The sequence below is a fragment of the Nyctibius grandis genome, chromosome 2, assembly GCF_013368605.1.
Source record: "Nyctibius grandis isolate bNycGra1 chromosome 2, bNycGra1.pri, whole genome shotgun sequence".
Classification (NCBI taxonomy): Eukaryota; Metazoa; Chordata; class Aves; order Nyctibiiformes; family Nyctibiidae; genus Nyctibius; species Nyctibius grandis.
In genome coordinates this window covers 102,545,496-102,567,989 of record NC_090659.1, presented here as the reverse complement: position 1 = coordinate 102,567,989, position 22,494 = coordinate 102,545,496, and the positions used below count along the sequence as shown (strand labels likewise).

Here is a 22,494-nt window from a genome sequence, read left to right as displayed (position 1 = left end):
TCGGTGCTAGGAGAGAAAGGCAAGACCCGAGGTACCGAACCTCGGACAAGGTTAAACCACACCCTGGGCGTGATTTTAAGCAGGTGCTCAATGAATCGCAGATTAATCCTCAACTCCCTGCCCCGAGCAACGCGCAGAGCCATTACGAGGCGGCTGTGAGGCAGCAGCGCGGTCCCTCCCGTTACCGGGGCGGGCACGGCGGGGCACGGGGGCCTCAGGGCTGCCGCCTCCCGTCACTGAGCTGCAACGGGCCCGGCTGCCGCGCTTTGTCCCTCCGGCGGGCGGGGGCAGCAGGTGCGGGCCCCCTCCTTGCTCGGGCGCCCGGAGAAGCTGCGGAGGGCAGCTGCGCGCCGCTCGCTCCTCGCAGACCCGGCCCCCACGGGGGCAGGCGGGCCGGGACCATCCCCTCCCACCGCTCCGCCTGAGGGAACGAGGAGGAAGGGCAGCGGGGAGAGAGAATACTCCTCAGGCGCTGCCCGCGCCACCGCCGGGCGGGGCAGGAGCGGGGCTGCGCAGCGGCGGCTCCGCCTCCGCGGCCTGCCGGGAGCGGGGCGGGCTGGCATGGCGGCGGGGACGCGCCGGAAGCTGCGCAGCGGCCGGCGGGGCGGCGGCGTGGGCCAGGCTTGAGGCCGCTGGCCCCCTCCCATCCCCTACCCTGATGTGGTAACGGCTGGTGAATAACGGCCGCGCGGCGGCGGGGGCCGCGCCTGCGCCCGCCGAGCGCACGTGCGGCGGGGGCAGGCCGCTGAGGGGCGGCGGCCGGCGGCGGGCTCGGCTCTAGGGCTGCGTCGTGTGCTCCGCAGGGCGCCGGGGAAGCGCTGACGCGAGGGCCGGGAGCGGCGGCGCGGGGAGCCGAGGCACGGCGGCAGCCGGCAGGTGAGAGCGGGGCTCGGGCCGCGCCGCCTGTGTCCGCCGCGGGGCCCGGGCGGCTGTCGGCGGGAGGGGCGGTCCCGGTGTGCGCGGCGCTCTGCGGGCGAGGGCGAGCCCTTGGCGGGGCGGCGGGGGGCCTGTGCCCTGGGCTGTGGCGGAGCCGTTGTCTGAGGGGTTTCTAAATGCCGACTGAGTATTTCATGTCAGTAGCTGTGCGTTCGGGTGTGCGCTCCCTGTGCTCGGGTCACGCTGCCTGAGAGCACCGCGTAATAAAAGATGCGCTGGGTGAGGTACTGGCGCACGTGTGTGTATGCGTATATTCCCCTTGCACAGTTTTCTTATGTTCTAACAATTATATAAACACTTTTTTTTCTTCTACAGTATTTCCATAGCATATGGATCACTCTGGATGTGGATTAAAAAGCATAGGTTTATCTGAAACAGTTGAGCACCTTTTGGTGTTGAAGGAAGGCCATCGACCGGCACACTGGGCCAGCACAGCCCTGGCAGCTGGTTAGCTGGCATCCCACCCCTGTGCCCCTCGTTCCCACTGCCTGGGGTCAGAGACTGAGGCTCTGCCCACGCCCAGTCCCTTCCTGAAATCTTGCATCTTTTAGCTGCAGCTATAATAAACCATTAGTTTAGGCTATATTTTTCCCACACACACATTTTTTCTCAGAAGGACTGAATAATTTGTCATCAAAACGTGTAGTCCCTGTCCCTCGTCGTACACCTGTAAAAGTGTTTAATATGAGGAGGTTTAAGAGAAGTCTCACTGTAGAATAAACTTTTAGAACAGTGGAGTAATGATGTTGCACGCTGGTTTATTTTGCAGCTTAATCAGTTTTATCTTTATTTCCCTTAGTCTGTGTTAGGCTTCTTGCAGGAAAGAAATTTGTGTTTGGTTCCACATAAAGGAGATTTGCAATTCTGCCCAGCACTTACAGGCTTTGCTATAGAGTTACTTTGTGACAGCACCAATGTCTTGTTACCATTGCACTTAATGGCATACATTCTGTGGCCAAAATTGTAATTTTTTGGGGGGGGGCTGTGATTTGAATATTTATAGTTATGACCTCAGATAAAGAAAAAACTTAATACTCTGATTTCTTCTCATATAAAGAATGGATAAGTAAAAAATAACACAATGGAAATTTTTCTGACTTTTTTTTCTCAGACCTTTGTTTCTTTTCATTTTTTCAATATTCCCCTGATGAAGGAAAGGAGACTTGTAAGATGATTTACAAGAAGGTCATTTTTAAGTGTCCCTTTAGCTTTTAAACAAAGAGATGTTCTCTTCCCTGTAGTGTAATCAGTGTTCTATCACTTGCTTACAGCAGTTTGTAACTGATTTCTATTTATAAGGTACGGTTTCACAAGGTACAGCTCACTATTATCAAAAGGTCCAGATCCCTTTTACCATGGAATCATGCAATAGTTTGGGTGAAGGGACCTTTAAAGATCATCTAGTCCAATCCCCCTGCCATGGGCAGGGACATCTTCCACTAGACCAGGTTGCTCAAAGCCCCATCTAACCTGGCCTTGAGCACTGCCAGGGAGCAATGGAGGATGGAAGGAGTGCCAGGGAGGGGGCATCCACAGCTTCTCTTAGCAACCTGTCCAACTGTCTCACCACCATCATCATAAAGAATTTCTTCCTTATGTCCAATCCAAATCTGTCCTCTTTAAATTTAGAACTATCATACCTTGTCCTATTGCAGCAGGCCCTGCTAAAAAGTTTGTCCCCATCTTTCTTTTAAGCCCCCTTCATGTACTGAAAGGCTGCAATAAGGTCTCCCCAGAACCTTCTCTTCTCCAGGCTGAACAACCCCAACTCTTTCAGCCTGTCTTCACATGAGAGGTGCTCCAGCCCTCTGATCATCTTCGGGGCCCTCCTCTGGACTCGTTCCAACAGCTCCATGTCCTTCTTATGTTGCGGCATCCAGAGCTGGACACAGTACTCCAGGTGGGGTCTCACGAGAGCAGAGTAGAGGGGCAGAATCACCTCCTTTGACCTGCTGGCCACGCTGCTTTTGATGCAGCCCAGGATACGGTTGGCCTTCTGGGCCACAAGCGCACATTGCCGGCTCATGTTGAGCTTCTCATCAACCATCACCCCCAAGTCCTTCTCCTCAGGGCTGCTCTCAAACCATTGTCCGCCCAGCCTGTATTTGTGCTTGGGATGGCCCCAACCCAGGTGCAGGACCTTGCACTTGGCCTTGTTGAACTTCATGTGGTTCATACAGGCCCAGCTCTCAGGCCTGTCAAGGTCCGTCTGGATGGCATCCCTTCCTTCTAGAGTATCAACTGCACCACACTGCTTGGTGTCATCTGCAAACTCGCTGAGGGTGCACTCAGTCCCACTGCCTATGTCATTAATAAAGATATTAAACAGTACTGGTCCCAATATAGACCCCTGAGGGACAACAGTCATTACTGGTGTCTACTTGGGATGTTGAGCTGTTGACTGCAACTCTTTGGATACGGCCATCCAGCCAGTTTCTTAGCCATCTAACTGTCCACCCATCAAACCCGTATCTCTCCAATCCTTCACCTTTTCCTTGTTTTCTGTCTTCTGCCCTGTCAACTCAGTAGCTCGTCAGATCACAGAAAAATGCGTGCTTTACTGAGTTTTCTGCCATTTTGTGAGATCAGTTAGCTTGTGGAAAGTCTGATGAGGATGCGAGCTGTCAGGGGAGGTGAGGGGAGAGAAAGAAGAGAAGAGAGAAGTGAGACCTCCCTATTCCACAGCAGTGAGCCATTAAATCGGTTCATCTACTCAAGGAATCGTAACGATAGCCTTAATAATGATACCAGGTCCATAGCATATTTTTCATTACATTTTTCAAGTATCCAGGATAAAAGAAGGAAAGTAGCATAAATGACCCAGTAAGCTTGAAACAAGGCCAAGTGTCAGGTCCTGCACTTGGGTCACAACAAACCCATGCAACGCTACAGGCTTGGGGAAGAGTGGCTGGAAAGCTGCCTAGTGGGAAAGGACCTGGGGGTGTTGATCGATGGCTGGCTGAATATGAGCCAGCAGTGTGCCCAGGTGGCCAAGAAGGCCAATAGCATCCTGGCTTGTATCAGAAATAGTGTGGCCAGCAGGAACAGGGAAGTGATTGTCCCCCTGTACTCAGCACTGGTGAGGCCTCACCTCAAATACTGTGTTCGGTTTTGTGCCCTCACAAGAAAGACATTGAGGTGCTGGAGTGAGTCCAAAGGGCAATCAAGCTGGTGAAGAGTCTAGAGCACAAGTCTTATGAGGAGCAGCTGAGGGAACTGGGGTTGTTTAATCTGGAGAAAAGGAGGCTCAGGGGAGACCTTATCGCTCTCTACAACTACCTGAAAGGAGGCTGTAGCGAGGTGGGTGTCGGTCTCTTCTCCCAGGTAACAAGTAACAGGATGAGAGGAAACGGCCTCAAGTTGTGCCAGGGGAGGTTTAGACTGGATATCAGGAAAAATTTCTTCACTGAAAGGGTTGTCAAGCTTTGGAACAGGCTGCCCAGGGAAGTGGTGGAGTCACCATCCCTGGAGGTATTTAAAAGACATGTAGATGTGGTGCTTAGGGACATGGTTTAGTGGTGGACTTGGCAGTGTCAGGTTAACGGTTGGACTTGATGATCTTAAAGGCCCCTTCCAGCCAAAACGATTCTGTGATTCTATGAAAGTGCATTCCTCCGTACTTTCCTATCTGTAATGCAGATATTACACATTGCTCCAATGGGTTGGTTCAATACTTGATACAGCAGTCTTTTAACTGTCTGTTTTTCTTGGCAGCTGTTGATCTGATGCCCAAGTTTTGTACATTGTGCAAAGATCACTAATAACTTGTAATGTTAAAAGTACTGAGGTATACAGGCAGGCCACTTGGTACCACTCTGCGTATCTAGTACTGGCAGACCTGTTTTATTTACTTCTTGGGTTTATGCCTTTGAAATAAAAGGACACTTATTAATATTTTTTGATGTTTATTATATTCGTAAGTGCAATAGAAGTCTGGGACTCCAGTACTATTGCTGGGTAATTATAGTTGGGGGAGGTATTGTACGTCTCAGAACAGTATTTAAGCTTTAAAAAGAACAGAAGTAACAGAGAATATAACTGAAAAAAATACCTGCTTTCCTTTTGAGAGGGATGACAGGGAAAACAGGGACTTGCAAGGAAATAAATGTTTTATAAAACCAAGGCATGCTTAAAAAGGAATAACGTGCAGGTTGTTAGTGTTACTAACCTTTTTGAGGGTGTGTTGTATTTATGTGGTGAGAAATTGCCCAGAGTTCCAGTCATGTGATCTGTGTATTTTATTTACTCTGGAGAGCTGAGACTGCTTCAGGCCAAGGAATTGACTAGAAGTGCCCTGAACAAGTTAGAGACGTTTTCTTACTAGCTATATATAGTTGCCATGTGTTTTAGTGTGGTTGATATCTGTACCACTTGTATTAAAAAAATCAAGCTCCTGACTAGACTAAATATGTGATAATAGAGTTGAGTCACAGTGTGATAGTGCTGTTGCCACTGTGTGAAAAATTGGAGAGCTTGCCTTTCCTTTAGAGTCCAGCAAGCTTGTATACTTTGTGCTAATTCATTAATTTTTACCGTGAGTGAGCCCAGGACCATGCTTTTTCTTGTCCACCTTCCAACTCCACTTTGTAAACTAAACATGCACAGTAAGGCATGTGGGTTGATATTTTTGTTCTTACCTTCCATTACAACCATTAGTTTTATAAGTCAGGGTATACTGTCTTTACATGCTGCAGCCCAGTAGTTCTCAAAAGTGCTGCTGAACACATTGGACGTGTCAACAGGACACACCATCATCTCATTTTGACCCTCTCTTAAGTTGCCATTGGGGACTGATTTGAAATGAGTTGTTACGTTTTCCTACTGTGCCTTTTAAATTCATCCTCAGTTGGTTTTTAGCATTCTGTACAGTTCTGTAGGGTCTCTCCTTGCCCAGTATTATAAATGGGTTTGTGTTGAACTGGTATTTACAGGTCTCCAAGAATGCCTTGGGAAATTTCTTTTTTTGAAAGGAACTATAATCTGAGTTAGTGCTGTAGTGTAAGAAAGGGTTGGCAGGACATCGTGGTGTGGGAGAGGATGTTATTCAGTGGCAGTAATGAAAAGGGAACAGTCATGGCTGAAGGAAAGATATTACATTGATGACTTTGCAATTGAACTTACCTTAACTTCTTCCTGCATCTTAAAAAGATATGTATTTATTCTAGTTAGTTTTGAAGTCAGCAGGAGGAGAATTGGGTCCCTGTAGTTCTAAACTTCTTGTGTTTTTCTGGAGGCATTTCCCTGGCCTCGAGGGAGAAGCTGTAACCAGACATCTCTGGGTCCTCTCAGGGTTCCTCCACTTCATCTGTGTAACTACCATCTATTGGGCATTGGGGTGCTTGCTTGGAGTGTGGGAGAGCCAAGTTCAGATACTTGGGGTTTATTTGGGTGTGTGTGTGGAGAACTGTTGGGTTTTTGTTTGGTTGGTTTTTGGTCTGTTTGTTTTTAAGCACTCATCGGACCTTTCAAAGAGTGGAAGTGGAGAAGGAACTACTGGTCCCAGATTGTCCAGTGCACAGTCAGTCTCCACTCTAAAGCATCCTGAATGAATACCAGGACCACATGCTTCTCCCTCTAAAGACAGATGATTTCCCCCTCTCTTGCCATTTTACACAGAAGACTTTAATGTGATTTTGTTTTTCCTCTAGCACAGAATGGGGGAGGTGGTGGTGGGGAAAGCTTGGAAGGTGCAAGCAAGGGAAAGCTATGGGTGCAAGCTGGAACACAGGAGGTTCCACATAAATATGAGGAAAAACTTCTTTACAGTGAGGGTAACTGAACACTGGAACAGGCTGCCCAGAGAGGTTGTGGAGTCTCCTTCTCTGGAGACATTCAAAACCCGCCTGGACGCGTTCCTGTGTGATATGGTCTAGGCAATCCTGCTCCGGCAGGGGGATTGGACTAGATGATCTTTCGAGGTCCCTTCCAATCCCTAACATTCTGTGATTCTGTGTGATTCTGTGATTCAAGGTGTAGTTAGCCTCAATGCCAGTGAAGGAATAGACTTAACAAGCTGCCTTCTGATATGTACCTGGTTCAATCTGAAGCTGTCCTCCACAAACGTGTCCGTGTGTATGTGTGATATGTGAGAAAGGCAAAATGTGGCCCTGAATTTGAGAAATCATTTGAAATAGAATATTCAATGTCACTTGTAAAATATGCAATAGAGTTACATAGCAATGATACTGTGGAAGAGCTTTAGTTTGCTAGGAAGTCTATAACACTTAAAATAACATTAGGAGAAATTTCCAAAAAGTGGCAGTAACAGCAGGATGTCCTTCTGTAGTTAAAAATTGTTACATTTGCAGGATAAACTTTTAATAGTTTATTATGCACTAAATTCACTCTTTTGAAAGATGCAACAGTGGGGTTCTTTTGGTTTCTTGCTTTTTTAACGTTCCTCAGCAGCCATCTATAACTGTATGGGTCTTACTGTAGCTATTTTTACAGCAGTTCATTCTTTCTGAGGGTTAGATGCAGTAAGCTGAGCTGCCCAGGCAAGACATCTACATTTCTGCAAAGTATAGTGCACTTGGAAAGTATGTGAGACCTTGTAGAGTGCAAAGAATAGATAAGCTGGCAAATTCGGGGCCTAAAGCTGAGGAATCTATTATGTGTCTTTAATTTAAAGTTTTGAGTTCATAATCTGCACTAGAAAATAAGTATTTTCAGTTAAGAAAATACTCTTCTGAATTCATTCTCACAGAAAATACAGGCTGCATTATTGTTGGTAATTTTTTTTCCCAAATTTAATCTAATTTTTCTTTAATTGTTTTATTCACTTCTTATTTTTCAGGAGTCTTTGAAAAATCCTTAGTGGTCACGACATTGTTACAAGTGACATAAATTAGCCAGTGGCTCAGAATGGTGGATACCCAGAAGACTACAAATGGTTTGCAAGTGATTGGAGGAGGGACTGGTATAGGGAAATCGACACTCCACATGGTGGGGTATTTGGGAAAAGTCAGTTGAAACTTGTTTTACATGTGTGCAAAGTTCATATTTTTCTCTGTTTTGAGAGATTTTTAATTGGTCTTAATTTTACAAAAAAAAATGTTCAAAATTATTTTCCACGGAAATCTATAACAACGGCGAAAGATTATTCTAAGTAAATCAGTGCCTGGGATTTTTTTACTGGCACTATTATTACAACTGTTTGCATTCCTATGAAAATTGATTTGTCTTTTAAAGATCTGAGCTTGTGTTCCCTGGCAATAAGTGTCCTGTGGTTTAGTTCATGTAGAATGAAATGTTGCATAATTGTGTTGTTAAAGATACCTTATTAAATATTTGAATATTTAAATCAAAAGATAAATTTATTTAGAACACTCTACCACACAAATATATGTCTTATAAATAGTTAAAAAACCCCAAAAATCTAGTGTACTTATTTATATTGTATTATATTTAGAAGTTGCACGTTGGTTTTCTGTCTTGGTATGTATGTATGTCTTACCTTAGGATAATGTATGAAATACGTAAGTTTATGCTGCTTTTTCTTTCTTTTTTTTTTTTTTTTTAGAACTGTAATCCTGTAGAAACAACTGCACGTGAGTATTGTCCAGTCTGCAAAGAGAAGGGCCAGATCCAAGTTTTACGGACTTACCGCATTAATTTTCAAGAGTCCATTTTTCTTTGTGAAAATCCTCAGGTATTACACTAATTAACAGTTTTGTTTGGTTGTGCAGAGGCCTTTGCATTCAGCAGTTACACCTCTTTAGGTTCAAGATTTTGTGGGTGGTAAGCAGACTGTTGAAATAGGATCCCTTTGAGTCCATACAGTGGATGATCTTTGCCTGTATATAGACAAGAACATAACTAACCTATGTACATGCAGTGTTTAGGCATAGCTAGCTACCCTAAAGAATTAAAAAGAGTAAATTAAAATTAATAAAGTAGAGTTTTGCTTACGTAACAGGGGAACACAAGTGGTACTAAATAAATCTTTGTACGAATCGGAATACAAGGTGAAAATTTGATGATCCATGTAACTAATACACGACTTTTCCAGATTTGAGTCTCCCATTTTCCCTTCTTTAAATCTGGTTAATACAAATAGGTTTGTAATTATAATTACAATGTTTTTCTTTCTTTTTTGCCTTTTAAGTTTAACCTTAGCTGGATTTCTGTATGGGAGGGGTGTAGCAATCCCATATGGACTGGTGCCCTTAAATTAGTAGGTAGAGACTAGACTAGATACAGGTCTCTGAGTTGCTTTTCCCGTCCCTCCTTGCTTTTAAGTAATCGTAGTTACTGTTCCGGAGATTGGTAATAGCAGATTTGATTATATTCTGGTTGCAGAATAGCTATATATGTAAGACCCTGCCAACACCTGATCTAATGCATTGGGCTAGCCTGACAGATGCCCTGACAGTTTTGGCACTAGTAGTCTCTCAGGCACGAGATGATAATGCCAAACCTGTATCCTAAAGGAATGGATTTAGCAGAATAAGAGAAGAGGACTCTCCTTAGCAAAATCAGGTTGTTTTCAGGGGTTGGAAGCATTTATTGGAAGAGTAGTGTTCATTATCACTACTGGTACATTTACTTCACAATTGCTTGTAAGACAGTGGTTGGATAAAACACCCTTCCTGTGATACTTGTGTTGAATTTATGTATTGATTCTATGAAAATATTACTTTACAGAAGTTCTACATTCTGTTTTTAAGAGTATGGTTTGTACTTTTTTTAGCTCTTGTTCACCTGAAATTGCGTTGTAGATTTCACTGTAACTTACTTTCTTTCCTTTAGTGTATCTACCCACTTGGTTATAAACCATTAAACAGCATAATTACTTCTGCTGATTCAGAAAATCATCAAGTTCCATCTACTCATAAGAAAAGGAAATTGGGTGATATCAGTGACTTCTCTCCTGTTGAATCACATACAAAAAAAGCAAGAACTAATAATGTGGTAAATGTTGAGCACACTGTTAATACAGACCCTGTTGTCAAATGCTATCAGAGTAGCTTATGTATTCCCAAGTCAAGCCTACATGATGTGTTACAAAATGACCAGCAAAAACCTGGGAACCATGTGGAGTCCTGTGTGCAGAAGGTGGATTTTGAAACAACCACCAGCACCAACAACTGTCAAGAAAGTCCTAAGACTTCTAGTCCCCGAACACAACTCTTGCCAAATTCTGATCTTTGCTCAACAACATCTGAAATTTTGCTCAAAGATGATAAAGGTTCCTCTGATAACACAGATTTATGTCTTCAGTGGAGAAACGTGCATAATCTTTGTTGGTTAGATTGTATTTTGTCAGCACTGGTAAACTTAGAAACATTAAAATTTGCTCTGGCAGAAGAATATAATGATGGAAAACGTTTACTCCAGAAACTCTTAACAAAATATAATCAAGCAACTGCACTTCTGAATACCTGTAAAAGGAGTAAAGTAAAAGGTGAGTAAATTTAGCTACTGTTTCTTCATATTCAGACTAATCTGATCTGCTACAAATACGTGGAATTTTGTACAGTGTATTTAAATATGCCTATTTCAGACTTCGAAAGCATCAAACACTAAGCATCTCTTGAATTTTTCTGTCATATCCCATATAGAGAATTCGTGAATTGTTCATGTAATTGAGCCTTACTTTGTTTCCTTCCCCTCTGTTGGTTAACATATTAGGATGCTCTTCTAATCTTAATCTTCAAAATAATTTCTGTTGTGGTTTATATCCTTGTATAAATCGGCAGTTGCCTCGTCACACCACAAATAGTAAAGTTTGGAACATATGTTCTCTTCTGGCTCCAGCTGCACTCATTGGAGGAATGCTTCCCCTGAGGTCTGCAAGCTGTGCTGTGGATGATAGTGCTTCCTAACCTGTTTTGGTCAAAATTAGTCAAAGACGTTGACCTGGTTTATATTGTCTGGAAAGGGTTAGTGAGTACTCACATGTGCAGCTTAACGAACCTCCAAGCACAGAGGCAGTGATGGGCAGCTGGGGGCAACCTTCCAGGCAGCACAGCTGGAATCAGAGGAGGATGTGTCACTGTAATCTACTAGTATGGCCTTTGATCATTTTCTATACTGTGGATTCAGTTTAAGACTTTTAAACAAAGATCTGTTTTTCTTAGTCTTCTTGAAACTGATCCATTGGTGTCATAAGTCTGAACTTCTAAGAGATCATCTGTTAGAGAATTAATACGGATCTCTGGTTAGCCAGTACCTTTCATGATTTTTTTTTCAATAGATATTCCAGGAAAAGTGTGTGTTTGAATATATAGACTATAGTCCCGGAAAGCATTAGATAACTTGAAGAATATCATGTCTTTCCTGGGAAAAATAATAGGTATATCAAAAATGGTTTAATCCACCTTGTGGCAGAGAAAACATACTATTTTACAGAGGAAAAAAAAAATCCAAAAATATTCTGAAGTAGTTAATATACTCTGCTTGCCAGAAAGTCAGGCTGTGCTTGATTTTGGGTTTTCAGCTATTACCTGGAAGCCATCTACCATCACAGAACCTGTCCAAGATGTTTTTCTTTCCCCTCTGTTGTGCTGTGGTTGTGAAGGAGCTCTGGTGTGCAAGAGCCCTTAAATGGGGATGTTAGGTGTTGGAATATAGTGTTGTTTGAGGTAACTTAAACCTTTTCATTCCCAGGAATTGCTGCAAAACAAATTAGTTTATTTGGGCAACAGTGGAGAGGGGATTGGGTGAAGAGTGGTGGTGTAGAGAATAGGTGTGGTATTTATTCTGCCCTTCTGTGTAATTTTTCAGTATCTTTTATATACAGTTGTTTTTAAAAACAACTGAAGCAATAGAGCTGCAAGAAACTTCTTTTCACCTTTTTTATATACATAGGTTTTATAAGCAAGAAATAGTTTCCACAGCTATTTTAAATCCTTCCTTTAATTGTTGCAGGTTGTGATCATGGTTGTGTAGTAGAAGTTATGTTCTTATTTGTGCTTAAAGACTGTGTTTGTGTATGAACAATGTAACTTGTAAATTTAAAATACATAGTAATATATATAATGTACACTACTTTAAAAAATAATTGTTACTATTTTAAAGGCTGACTTAGGAAATTAATCTGGAACAAATTTAAATTTTTTATTACGAATTGTATGACAGCATTATAAAGCATGTAAGCAAATTTTTGTACATTTTATCGTAATGTTTAGGTTTTAAAATTACTCAATCTCTGAACCTCTGGTGTTTGTAATGTCAGGTTACAGTATTAAGTGTCATTATTATCTAGCTATTGGTATAGACTCTTAGCCATAATTTAAGTCAGGTCGAATAATTTCTGGCTAGCAGACTGCAGTAAAATGTGTGTAACTTCTGTAAAGTCTCTTAATTTTCAAATCAATTAACACCAAGCATTGGCTATTTTACCAATGGTTTTAGGCAAATAGGTCAATGTGAAAGGCATCAGTTTGCAGACAATGAGTGCATGTTAGGGGTACATATGTGTGTGAAAGAGTGGGGGTGTTACACATACATACATACATGAAAGCATATGTATTTTTTTTGTTTAGATGTTCTTCCAAAAGCAGAATCGCATCTCAATGAAATCAGAAACAGAATTTTTACAGAGCTTCAGCCTCAACTTAAGTGTGAATTGGGTAAGTAAGTAGTGCAGCGTCTCAGTATTTGCTTTCAGGAAACTGTATGTCTGTACATAAAAATATGTATGTACATATGCATCCAAGACAGCTTGCAAATACTTTTTTTTTGTAATTGATGACATGCACATGCTTTAGTGTGATCAGCTGCTTTGTGCCTTGACTGTTTTTGACTTTTTAGAGAGCATATTCTTGTCTTTGTAAGTCTGCTGTGGTCATGAAATTGTTGTTGGTAACAACCTAATAACATAGATCAATCCCTTTGCTGTGAGGATTAGAAATACATCCTTGAAGGGATAACTAGAATTAACATCATAACAATAAGCTTATCTTCTTCCTTTTTGAAGTACTGAAAGCTGATTTCAAATATTCAGTGTCTTTTTTCTGCCCCATCTTTGAAGGTAAGAAGGATAATCCAGTGTTTGCACTCCCTCTACTCTTACAACTGGATCAACAAGCTGAGAAACTATTCTTGCATTCATTTTCATGGAAGTTTGAATGTGTATGTTGTGGCTACAAATACCAGAACCGGTGAGATTTTTATTTAAGTAGCTTCTATATAACTCTTCTACCTTACCTTTTAAATCTGCATATAATAGTTGATTTTCTTCAGATCTCTAGGTTTTGTACAGCTTAAGCGTGTTGGTGAAGTTTTACATGATCCACTTCTTCAGGCTAGCATTTGCAAATAGTTTATTGCTATGTCATGTCTTAGGAAACCATGTTATTACTTAATTAAGAAAGAAATAATAGGTAACTCTGTGAGTCCCTGGCCATGCTCACTCTAATTTTGCTGCTACTACACAAATTGTTGTGGTTCTAAAGAACATATGCCTAGTACACTTTTGCTGTTGAAGAATATCTGTAATATTCATTTGATTACAAAGAACCAGAGATTCTCTCACATAATTTATCTGTTTTAAAATAGTATTACAAAGAAGTAATTTCTTGAGAATTAATTTAATTCTGTGTAGCTGCAGGTACAAGGTAGTTATTTAGACTCGTTTTAGAGGCAGCAGAGAAAGAGAGACACCTTCAGAAGACAGCTCACTTGAAAAATACCTGTTTCTCTCCACTGTCTTAGGTTTATACAATAAAATTCTAGATCCGCAAGTGAGATGAGATTAATGCTATCTGTTACACTGCCAGCTAATGTGTAGACCTGGTTAACAGAGGATGTGTTCAAGAGCCTTTGTTACATACTGTGTTTTTTTTAAAAGCTGAAAAATCTAGGTTAGGTTGAATATAAAGGAAGTCTCTTCTGTGGCTAACGAACTACATTATTTCACTTTAATACCCCGTATATTGTATTTTAATACAATATAATGTATGTGTAATCTCAGCTCTGAATGTACTGTTTTTTGAAAACAAGACCTTATATAACATGGATTCTGAGGTAATTTTTTTACCACTTCCTTCTCTCCTTGAGATTCTGTATTAGCTAGTAAATTAAGCAGATCCTGGTACCAGCTCTGTCTTCATGTTGGAAAGGAAAGAGAGATTAGCATGGTAAGGGAGAAAGAGCAAAGAATGTGAAACTGAAGGCCACAGAGCTGCTGAGAACAAATGATACTGTTTGGCAGAACTGAATTCAGTGCTGACTTGGATGTGGTGCAGTCACAGGGGAATTCATACAAATGGCATGAATATGAATAGAATTTGTCTTTGTCTTAACATTTTTATAACTTTTTTCTCCTAGTAAAGTGTGTATATTCATTGTTTTCTGATCAGCAACTCAACTTACTCTTTTTTTGTGTGTGCGTGTATCCAGATTTAGGAAAACACTAACAACATTCACGAATATAATCCCTGATTGGCATCCACTTAATGCTATTCATGTTGGACCGTGTAATAACTGTAGTGATAGATCTCAAAGAAGACAGATGATTTTGGAAAAGTAAGTTTGAATATGTGAACTTGAAAATAAAATACATAAAATTCTGAGACTTCATTTCTTGAGCGTATCACTTTCAAAACCAAACTCTTATTTTGAGTTTACAGAGATTCTAAACTTTAAACTCTGAGAAATATTCACTTTTAAAGATTTTAGATCATTCTTAAATGCTGACATGGCAAATAGTGTTTAATAAGTATTAAACATAGAGCAGTGTTTAACATGCTGACCAGCACATCTGTTTGAGCCAGGCTGTAAATACTTACTACCAAGTAGTAAATACAGACAACTGATACCCAGTGTCAGCCTTTCCACAACCCCTGCCACTGGTGGATAAAACTGTTGTCTGATCACCTGTTTACTAGTTTGATTTGGGGACAGTGTCCTTTCCTACTGTGGTTATGGCACACTTGTTTCCTGTTTTTTTCACCTTTTGCCCACTCCCAAAATCCCTTATGTGGTCTTGTTTTTTTCCCCTAATCTATAATAAATGGAATATCCAGTTGGGGTATTCATATCCCTTGACTACTGTGCAACCTGAAGAGTCCTGTGTGGAAGCAGAATAGTAAGGGCAGGACTACACACTCTTTGAGATGCCTTACTTTTTCATTAGGAACTTTTGCCATTAGCTTGTTGTAATAAACTGGTTCTTTATTGTTTCTTTATTAGAGTACCCTCAATATTAATGTTACATTTCGTAGAAGGCTTGCCACATAACAACCTGAAGAACTATTCATTTCAGTTTGAAGAAGATACCTACCAAATAATATCTATTGTTCAGTATCAAACAGATAAGAAGCACTTCATAACCTGGTCTTTGAATCCTGATGGTAAGAACCATAAATTCTATTACAGTATTTCATGAGTCTACATCAAATACTGTTTCATGGGTTACTGCAGTAGTCTCAACAGTCCATATCTAATAACAAGGATTTCTTTTATCTGTATTCTAAACTTCATATTAAAATTTTGTGAGTAATTGTGGGAACTTGGTTAGTCAGGGTGAAGGTTTCAGTTTGGTTTAACTGATTTGTTCAGCAGTGTTCTGTCCTACATTGTAGACACTGGCAAAAGTTATTTGGGTAGAGTTGTTTCCTTTCATAACTTTGTAAAAGTTAAAAAATACAGTCTAAGCATGGCTGTGGGACAAATGATATTGATTATTTTGAAAGCAGTTATTAATCCATTTGTGGCTGGAAGCGAGGGAACCTATGGAACTACCAGCATTAATGAAGTTTCTTTAAATTTCTGAAATGTATTGCACCTGAGGCACAAATCCATGTTAGAAACTTTACTAATGGTATGATGGTTGTACCATTGGCGGGAACTCCATAATCAGAGAAGGTGAAAAGTTGATATTTTGATTCTCATGCTTCTGTAGAGAGAATGCAATGCAGTCTTATTAAGTGTTCTGACAACATAAAAATTTTCTAAATCATCCTGCCAGAGTTTAAGAAGAAATAGGAAGAGGAAGCAGCTGGGAAGTGCCTAGTTAGGACCATCCTATACATCATACATCTATTTTTAAATTCTTCAAGCTGTAAAATATTTGCTCATGATCTATGAACAATTTGCAGATGATGAGGCAGATTATTAAAATGAGCAGTTTCTCTTAAACCCCCGTGCCTCCCACCCAAGCAATGTAAAGGTCTACAGAGCAACTTAATTTGAGAGGTGGTTCTTCCCTCAGACCTCTGCGGGTGTTTTCAGACAAGATGTCAGCATTGTTAGCTCAGACAGAAAGCCTTACCTTTGTTTCTTTGGTTGACCTACTCTGACCTGTAATAATATTGCTGCAAATTCTACTTGTGTGTGATCTTTTTTACAGTGGAAATCTCCCAGTTTTTATAAAGAATGGAGAAAAACCCCTTTATTTTCTGCTTGTCAGGGGAATGGGTTAATAAAAGTATTTGACAAGTGTCTGAGGATAGTCATTTCCATTTTAAAAGTCTCTGAGTCTCTACACTGGTTGCTATTTATTTTTCAGGAACTTGGCTTGAATGTGATGATTTAAAAGGGCCATATTGCACGAGACATAAAAGATTTGAAGTTCCTCCTTCAGAGATTCATATTGTTATCTGGGAGAGGAAAACATCCCATGTGCCAGAAGAACTGAATTCACAGTTCCAGGGTAAACATATCGAAGATTTTCCTCTTAATAATGTACAGTCAAATTCCACAGTGTTGCATTCTGGTTTTGATAACACTGTAGACAAAATACCGTCGGAACATCACAGAGAGGATGCTGTGAGAACTCCAGATAAGAAAGAGCAGCAGCGGGTAGCTGAGGATGAAAGTGGTGTTCATCATGGTTTAGAAAATCTGACACACGATGATCTTGTAACGCTGATGCTTGAAGAAATTCAAGTGGACTCGGAAGGTAAATCGCTGTCGAATGGAGAGATGGTGGGAAATAACCTTGCTGTTGAAAAGGGCACACTGCAACAGGGGGAATTAGCTTTTTCACCTAATGCTCCATGTACAGGGGAGTTTGCTGGAACTAGTCTAGCTATGAACAACAAAGGCACGTTATGTGAAAATTCCAGCATTTGCTTGCCTCTAGAAGAGCTGAACCCAGTAAATATTACTCCTCCTGTCCCCAAAAAACACGACCCTGACCCATCTGACTCATCGCTTGCTCAAAGAACAGATGACAGAACTTATTTACCTAACAGAGAACATGGATTAAATTCAGAACTACACCTAAACAAGTTGTCACCAGTAGAGAACATTATGCAGAAATCACCTGACTTGAAAGATGCAAGCAAAATTGGAGTTAATTCTCAGGTTGCCAATTCTTCTGCTGCCAATATTTCCTTTCAGCCTTCACACAAAGACCAAAAAAGAGGATTTGTAGGAAGCTGGGTAAAGAAATTATTAAGCAAGAATACTTCTTTTATGCCTTCAAGTGCCTCAGCTCTCAAGAATGAGAGAAGTTGCAAAACTCCCTCACTGCAAAAAATAAGTGAAGTGCGGTTGCCAGTTAAGGGAGCAAGTAACTTTGGTGGATTTCAAAGCAGAGTTACAAATAAAACAACTGAGACCCTGAAGTCAGTGGTTCCTCAGAGTAATAATAGTCGTCCTTTATCAAATTTCAAAGGATTTTCTCAAAGCACTTGTCTTCCAACAGCAAGTCGTACCACTATTGAAGGTCCAACTTGGAATACGTCAGGAAGTACGTTGGGTACCTCAGGTAAAGTGACTCAGTTCCATTCATCTAGCTGTAACTCTGGGAAGGCAGAAGAGTCAGATAGTGACAAAACAAAAAAACTTCGCCTAAAACTGTTAAAAAAACTTAATGCTAAAAAGAAGAAGTTGGCTTCACTGGATAGGCTAGCAGTGGAACAGATGAAACATGAAAAACCTGTGAGTGGAGGTGTAAGCACCCCATCACAGATTGCATCTCACAATGACAGTGAGTTATTGCAGAGCTTTTTAAGGGAACTGCAATATCAGATTGATGTCGCAGATAATGAATCTGAATTTAATACGAACTCTGTATCAGGGTGCACTAGCCGTAGTAACAGTGATGAAATACTGGCAGAATTACTGTCCCCTACTTCAACTGTTGTTTCCTTAGAGGCTCCAAAAAGTGAAGAAGAATGTATGTATATGGAAATGGTGGACAGCAGTGTTGCAACTACAGCGTCTCATGAGAAGACCAGTGTGCCACATGCAGTGATGACAAGCAAGGACCACAATTATTACAGTCCTGTAAAGGACAGTAATTCAGAACTTCATACAATAAGCAAACCCAGTGTGAAGAAACTTGCTTTTGAAAGTCCTACACGGGAAGATATTCTTGAAGACCTGTTCTCCATTTCAGCACCAAGCTCAGTGGCAGGTGACATAGATTTACCTCATTTTGACGAAACTCTGTTTGAAACTTGGTAAATATTCGTTTTCTTGGTTTTAAGTATTTTTCAATATTATGTATATTTTGAAACAAAGCACTATTAAATTATGTTTTCTAACTAATTTAATTGCACACTGGCTGTACTTGAACAATTTACATTTGAGGTATTTTTTTCTTAAGATTTTATTGTAGCAGACAAATAAGGTTTCAATGCATTTTATTTTTCTGAGAAGCAGTTATTTTAGCTGTCAGATACGATGACAATTTTTAATTAAAAACTCCCGTGAGTCTTAACTTTTGCTGCTTTTAATACGGAAAACTTATCCATATTCTACTGAGTTTTAGAAATAATAAACTTCAGTAGTCTTGATGATGTAATGGTGTAAGAAATATTATTTAGGTAGTAGTGATATATTTCACAGGATCACCCAACTGAAGTCTTTTTGTCTGACATTTACCTTCTGTAGTCAGGGATGTTTGCATCCTTTGATACAAAGATCATTTGCAACACTAAACTGAAGGCTGGTATTGTGTTAGGAGCTCTACTCTTTTCAGAATTACTGTTCAACAAGCTCAGCTGAAAATATGATTTGGCAGAATATGCTTTTGAGCCAGGTTATTTTTTAAGTAAAATTTAAAAGATTTAGGCCAGAGCTTGCAGCACTAAGACTATCAGATGTAACTTTTAGTTATTCATAGCTGCAAATTCACTAACAAAAGAATTAAAGTTAACTGTCAGTTAGCACCCATTTCTGTCGTCACTAGGAGTTTTTCATGGCTAGAGCAGTGTGCCCCTGCCCGTGTGAGAGAGTGCCAAGGAGAGGCAAGGTCAGTAGGAAGCAAGTAATGGAAAAGGTGGCGAGACAGCAGTGAGTAAGCAGAGGGATTCGCATCTTGGTGCTTCTGGATTTGTATAGCTTTCATTTTGCTAGATGAGAGTCTTTTTTAAACTCATAGACACTGAGCTGAGGGTATTACATGCTAAATTAGCTGGATATTTTTCTTGTACTCAGAAATAACAAGGATTTTATCAGCAAGTCTTTGTTTCAGCCATTTTTAGAGGTATTCTGCATTTTTTTATTGTTTTATCCCAAGTTCAAAACATAAGTCTTACTCTTCCAATAGGTGCAGTTGAACATAATTGTTATTACGTGCCATGGCTACAGATTTAAATGGTCTTGGATTGCTTGAACCAGATTCAAAAAGTGTTTGAAAAACTGTCAGTGGCACTGAACTCACCTTCCCAAGCGATTTCTGTTGCAATTACGTACATGTTTATCAAACTGGCACTTCAGATCATGAATGGTTTCATTCTTGATATACAAGTCTTTGTAAAGAACTTCGACGAGCTTTGACTCTTTGTTTTAAATGTTGTAATTGGTAGCATTAGAATAGAAAACAGATCAATGGATTCTGAATGTAAAGTGCCAGTGTACTGCTCGTGAAATGTTTGCCTGTTTGTGAATTCCCTTATTAAAAAAAAAATGCTAACCAGAATTAGAGTTTGATCAGTGAATAAAACAGCTGCCTCAGCAAGACTTGAGGGGGTGATAGGATTTTCCTGCGGAGTTTTCCAACCAGTTGTTTCTATATATGCAAACCACTAAAAAGCGGTGTGTCTCGCTACCCCCGACTGCTTGTTGCAGGGGTTTCCCCAAGCAGTGGGGAGCTGCCTGCAAGTGTAGATACCATCTGTGACTGACTGGATTGCAGCTACCTGCAGCTGTGAAGTGGGAACTCCTTCAGCACTGGCTCAGGACGTGACACACAGCCAGGCGTGAGTGAAGCAGCAAGCCTGGGGTTGGCGTGATGCAGAATGCATAGGGCAACACAAGGAAGAGACCCCGCTAGAAGATGAGAAAGGCCTGGTGGTAAGGAGTACAATAAGGTTAATGGCAAAGAAGGGTATGGGGGCACATCTGCTGTGTGTATTTGCCCAGACAGAAGCAACAATCTCTGGTCACCACTGGTAGCACCTCTGCAAACTGATGTTAGGATTCCTCGATCTGCAGCTGTGTGGGATACAGTGTGGGTACCCGTATGTATAGAAGCTCCAAGAGCAAATAAATAGTACTTGAGATTAAAGTAGGTATGAAACTAAATCTGTTAGTGCTGCAAGTTCTTTGCTGCCTTTTTTCTGAAATGGTTAACTAAAGATGCCGCTGTGCAGATTTGTCTGTTTCCATGAATGTTTTACTGCCTCTGATCCTGTGCAAGGGAGAATTCAGCTGAGATGATTGAGTGAAAACCCCATGACCAAAGAAACTGTTTGGAACTTGGTGGTTACTGGACTTTTTGTTTGGAGACTAGTTTTAAAATGCAGGCTGGATGATCATCTTTTTACTTGCCATGAAGAGAATACAAAGTATTAATTTTCTGTCATTTAGAAATACACTAGGTGGGCATATAGGAAATACAATTAGCTTGAAGGTAGTCGCTGTATTTTGGAGGTTTATCAATGTTATAGAATAAATTTCCAAAAGTCTAGTGGCTTTGTGCGCTTTGAAGGGATTACTTTTCACAGATTTCTTCACCTCTTGCATCACATAATCTCGTCAGCCTGTGTCTTCTGGTTTGGGAAAGGCACAGTTGTGGCACTCACAGACTGGCAGCTTTGGAGTTCAGAGTCATCTCTGTGGTGGAAGTAGCACTGTGATTCAGGTCTTACTACTGCATGATATATTCAAACTCTTTTTATTGAAAAGAAAGGGCTGTCTTCTCTCATCCTGCTGACGATAAACCAGGCCATCTGCAAAGGAGTTGCCTGGGTGGATTTTTAGCTGTATACCTGCTAGAGCGCTGTTCTAGACATTCATTGTGCTGCTGATGACAAAGCTGATTTTGATCTTGATGTTTTTGATGGTTGGCTAGTGCCATTTATTCTTCTTCCAGCATTGGTTTTGGCTTTAAATAATTATTCCCTTCCTGACAATGTATCAATGAGAGCGATTGTGTCTTGTCTGTGTTGCTTTTGCGAAGCTAAACAGCTGCTGTTCTCCATGTGAGCCCCTGCGGCTGAAGCTGCACAGCGCAGGAGAACGTGGTGGAACCACGGGACACATGAAGGAGAGCAAATGCTGGGCAAGGAGTGTAAACAAGTAGGCCTGGCCTTTTTTAATGTAGGGACCGGAAGAGTAACCTGTTAGGTCCCAGGTGCCTCCAGCTTACGTTTTCTGGAGAGAGGCTGAATAAACCCTCAGAAGATGTTTCGCTCTGGACATGGGTCTATATTACTCTTTTATGTATGTCAATGACTACCTAAAGGGGCTTCTACAATGCCCAAGACAGGGTTTGGGCTATCTGTAATCCGGTCCTATTTAGATACAGGGCAAGTAGGCAACATGTTAAAATAACACGAGCTGTAAGGGTTGGCAATGCGCAGGGCAACCCGCCGCCGAAGTACCTGGTGAGGAAGCGTTTCCCCTTTCCTCTTTAGAAAAATGAACTTTGGTCCTGGTGACTGGTCCTGTTGCAGAACCTTTTAATGTAAATGCCAGAGTTGGAGAGCTGAAGAGTAGGAGAGCCCCAAATTATTTTATATAGCTCTGTTAGTGGACTGTGTGTTCAACTTCTTTGACTTGATAGAGGGTGGCCTGTAATTTTTATGTATGAAATACATATTTGAGCCTTTAAGCAGTGTTTTACAGTTCTTCCATATGGTAACTCTACTCTTTTGTGTAGGTTGTTTTATTTTTCTGTATCTGTATTTTTGCTGGCTTGCTCTTCCTATTGGTGTAGCGGAGCAAGAGTAACAGGGAAAGCTGTGATAAAGCAGTTGTGCATTTGAATTTTCTAAGATAGCATTTCAAACTATTTCAGTGAGTATCCATCTCTTTTTTTCCTTCCCTCCACCTTCAAGCCTTGCTTTGCCATGGGAAGATGATAAGATTTTTAAATGCTCTGTGCCGCAGCACCATAAATGTTACTTTTAACTGGCATTACATCCAGCCAAAACTTCAGCGGTTCTTGGGCTGACAAACCAAACATCTCCTACAACTACGGCCGTCCAGGGGTGAGCAGTGGAAACGCTGTCATTTGGTGGTGGAATCGTGCTGGTTTTGAAGCTTTTGTCCGAAGTTTTCTGATGGCGTTCAGGCCATTGCAGCTGGGACTCATTTCTCCTCCTTTAGGGCATCCTTTCGAGTAGATGAGGGCAAAAGTCTGTTTGCAAAGGAGAAGCTTGTGCAGGGGAACGCACTGACCCTTCGCCCCAGAACACCCAGTCCTGCGCC

The 22,494-nt window shown here is 41.2% G+C and overlaps 1 protein-coding gene across 6 annotated transcripts; it reads left to right on the top strand.

The window, feature by feature from the left end:
• Positions 1-824: 824 nt before the first annotated feature.
• USPL1 (ubiquitin specific peptidase like 1) lies at positions 825-19,759 on the top strand. 6 transcript variants are annotated; one of them, XM_068425385.1, is made up of 11 exons: positions 825-876; positions 7,733-7,899; positions 8,459-8,587; positions 9,688-10,342; positions 12,426-12,512; positions 12,914-13,043; positions 14,284-14,409; positions 15,076-15,236; positions 16,394-16,786; positions 17,537-17,599; positions 17,987-19,759. In XM_068425385.1, the coding sequence occupies exons 2-11, from the start codon at positions 7,801-7,803 to the stop codon at positions 18,298-18,300; spliced, it is 2,157 nt and encodes a 718-aa protein (XP_068281486.1). In that variant the 5' UTR covers positions 825-876; positions 7,733-7,800; the 3' UTR covers positions 18,301-19,759. The 6 variants fall into 6 exon arrangements, with proteins under 6 accessions (XP_068281486.1, XP_068281487.1, XP_068281485.1 ...); XM_068425386.1 differs by lacking the exon at positions 17,537-17,599; XM_068425384.1 differs by having other exon boundaries at positions 17,537-19,759.
• Positions 19,760-22,494: the final 2,735 nt, after the last annotated feature.

What these genes read in the sequence shown, in the direction of transcription:
- USPL1 (XM_068425381.1), top strand. Translation starts at nt 7,801, where the DNA reads ATGGTGGATACCCAGAAGACTACAAATGGTTTGCAAGTGATTGGAGGA. An exon ending in TGGTGGGGTATTTGGGAAAA is followed by an intron (nt 7,900 to 8,458) that starts GTCAGTTGAAAC and finishes TTTTTTTTTTAG; the next exon opens with AACTGTAATCCTGTAGAAAC. An exon ending in TTCTTTGTGAAAATCCTCAG is followed by an intron (nt 8,588 to 9,687) that starts GTATTACACTAA and finishes TCTTTCCTTTAG; the next exon opens with TGTATCTACCCACTTGGTTA.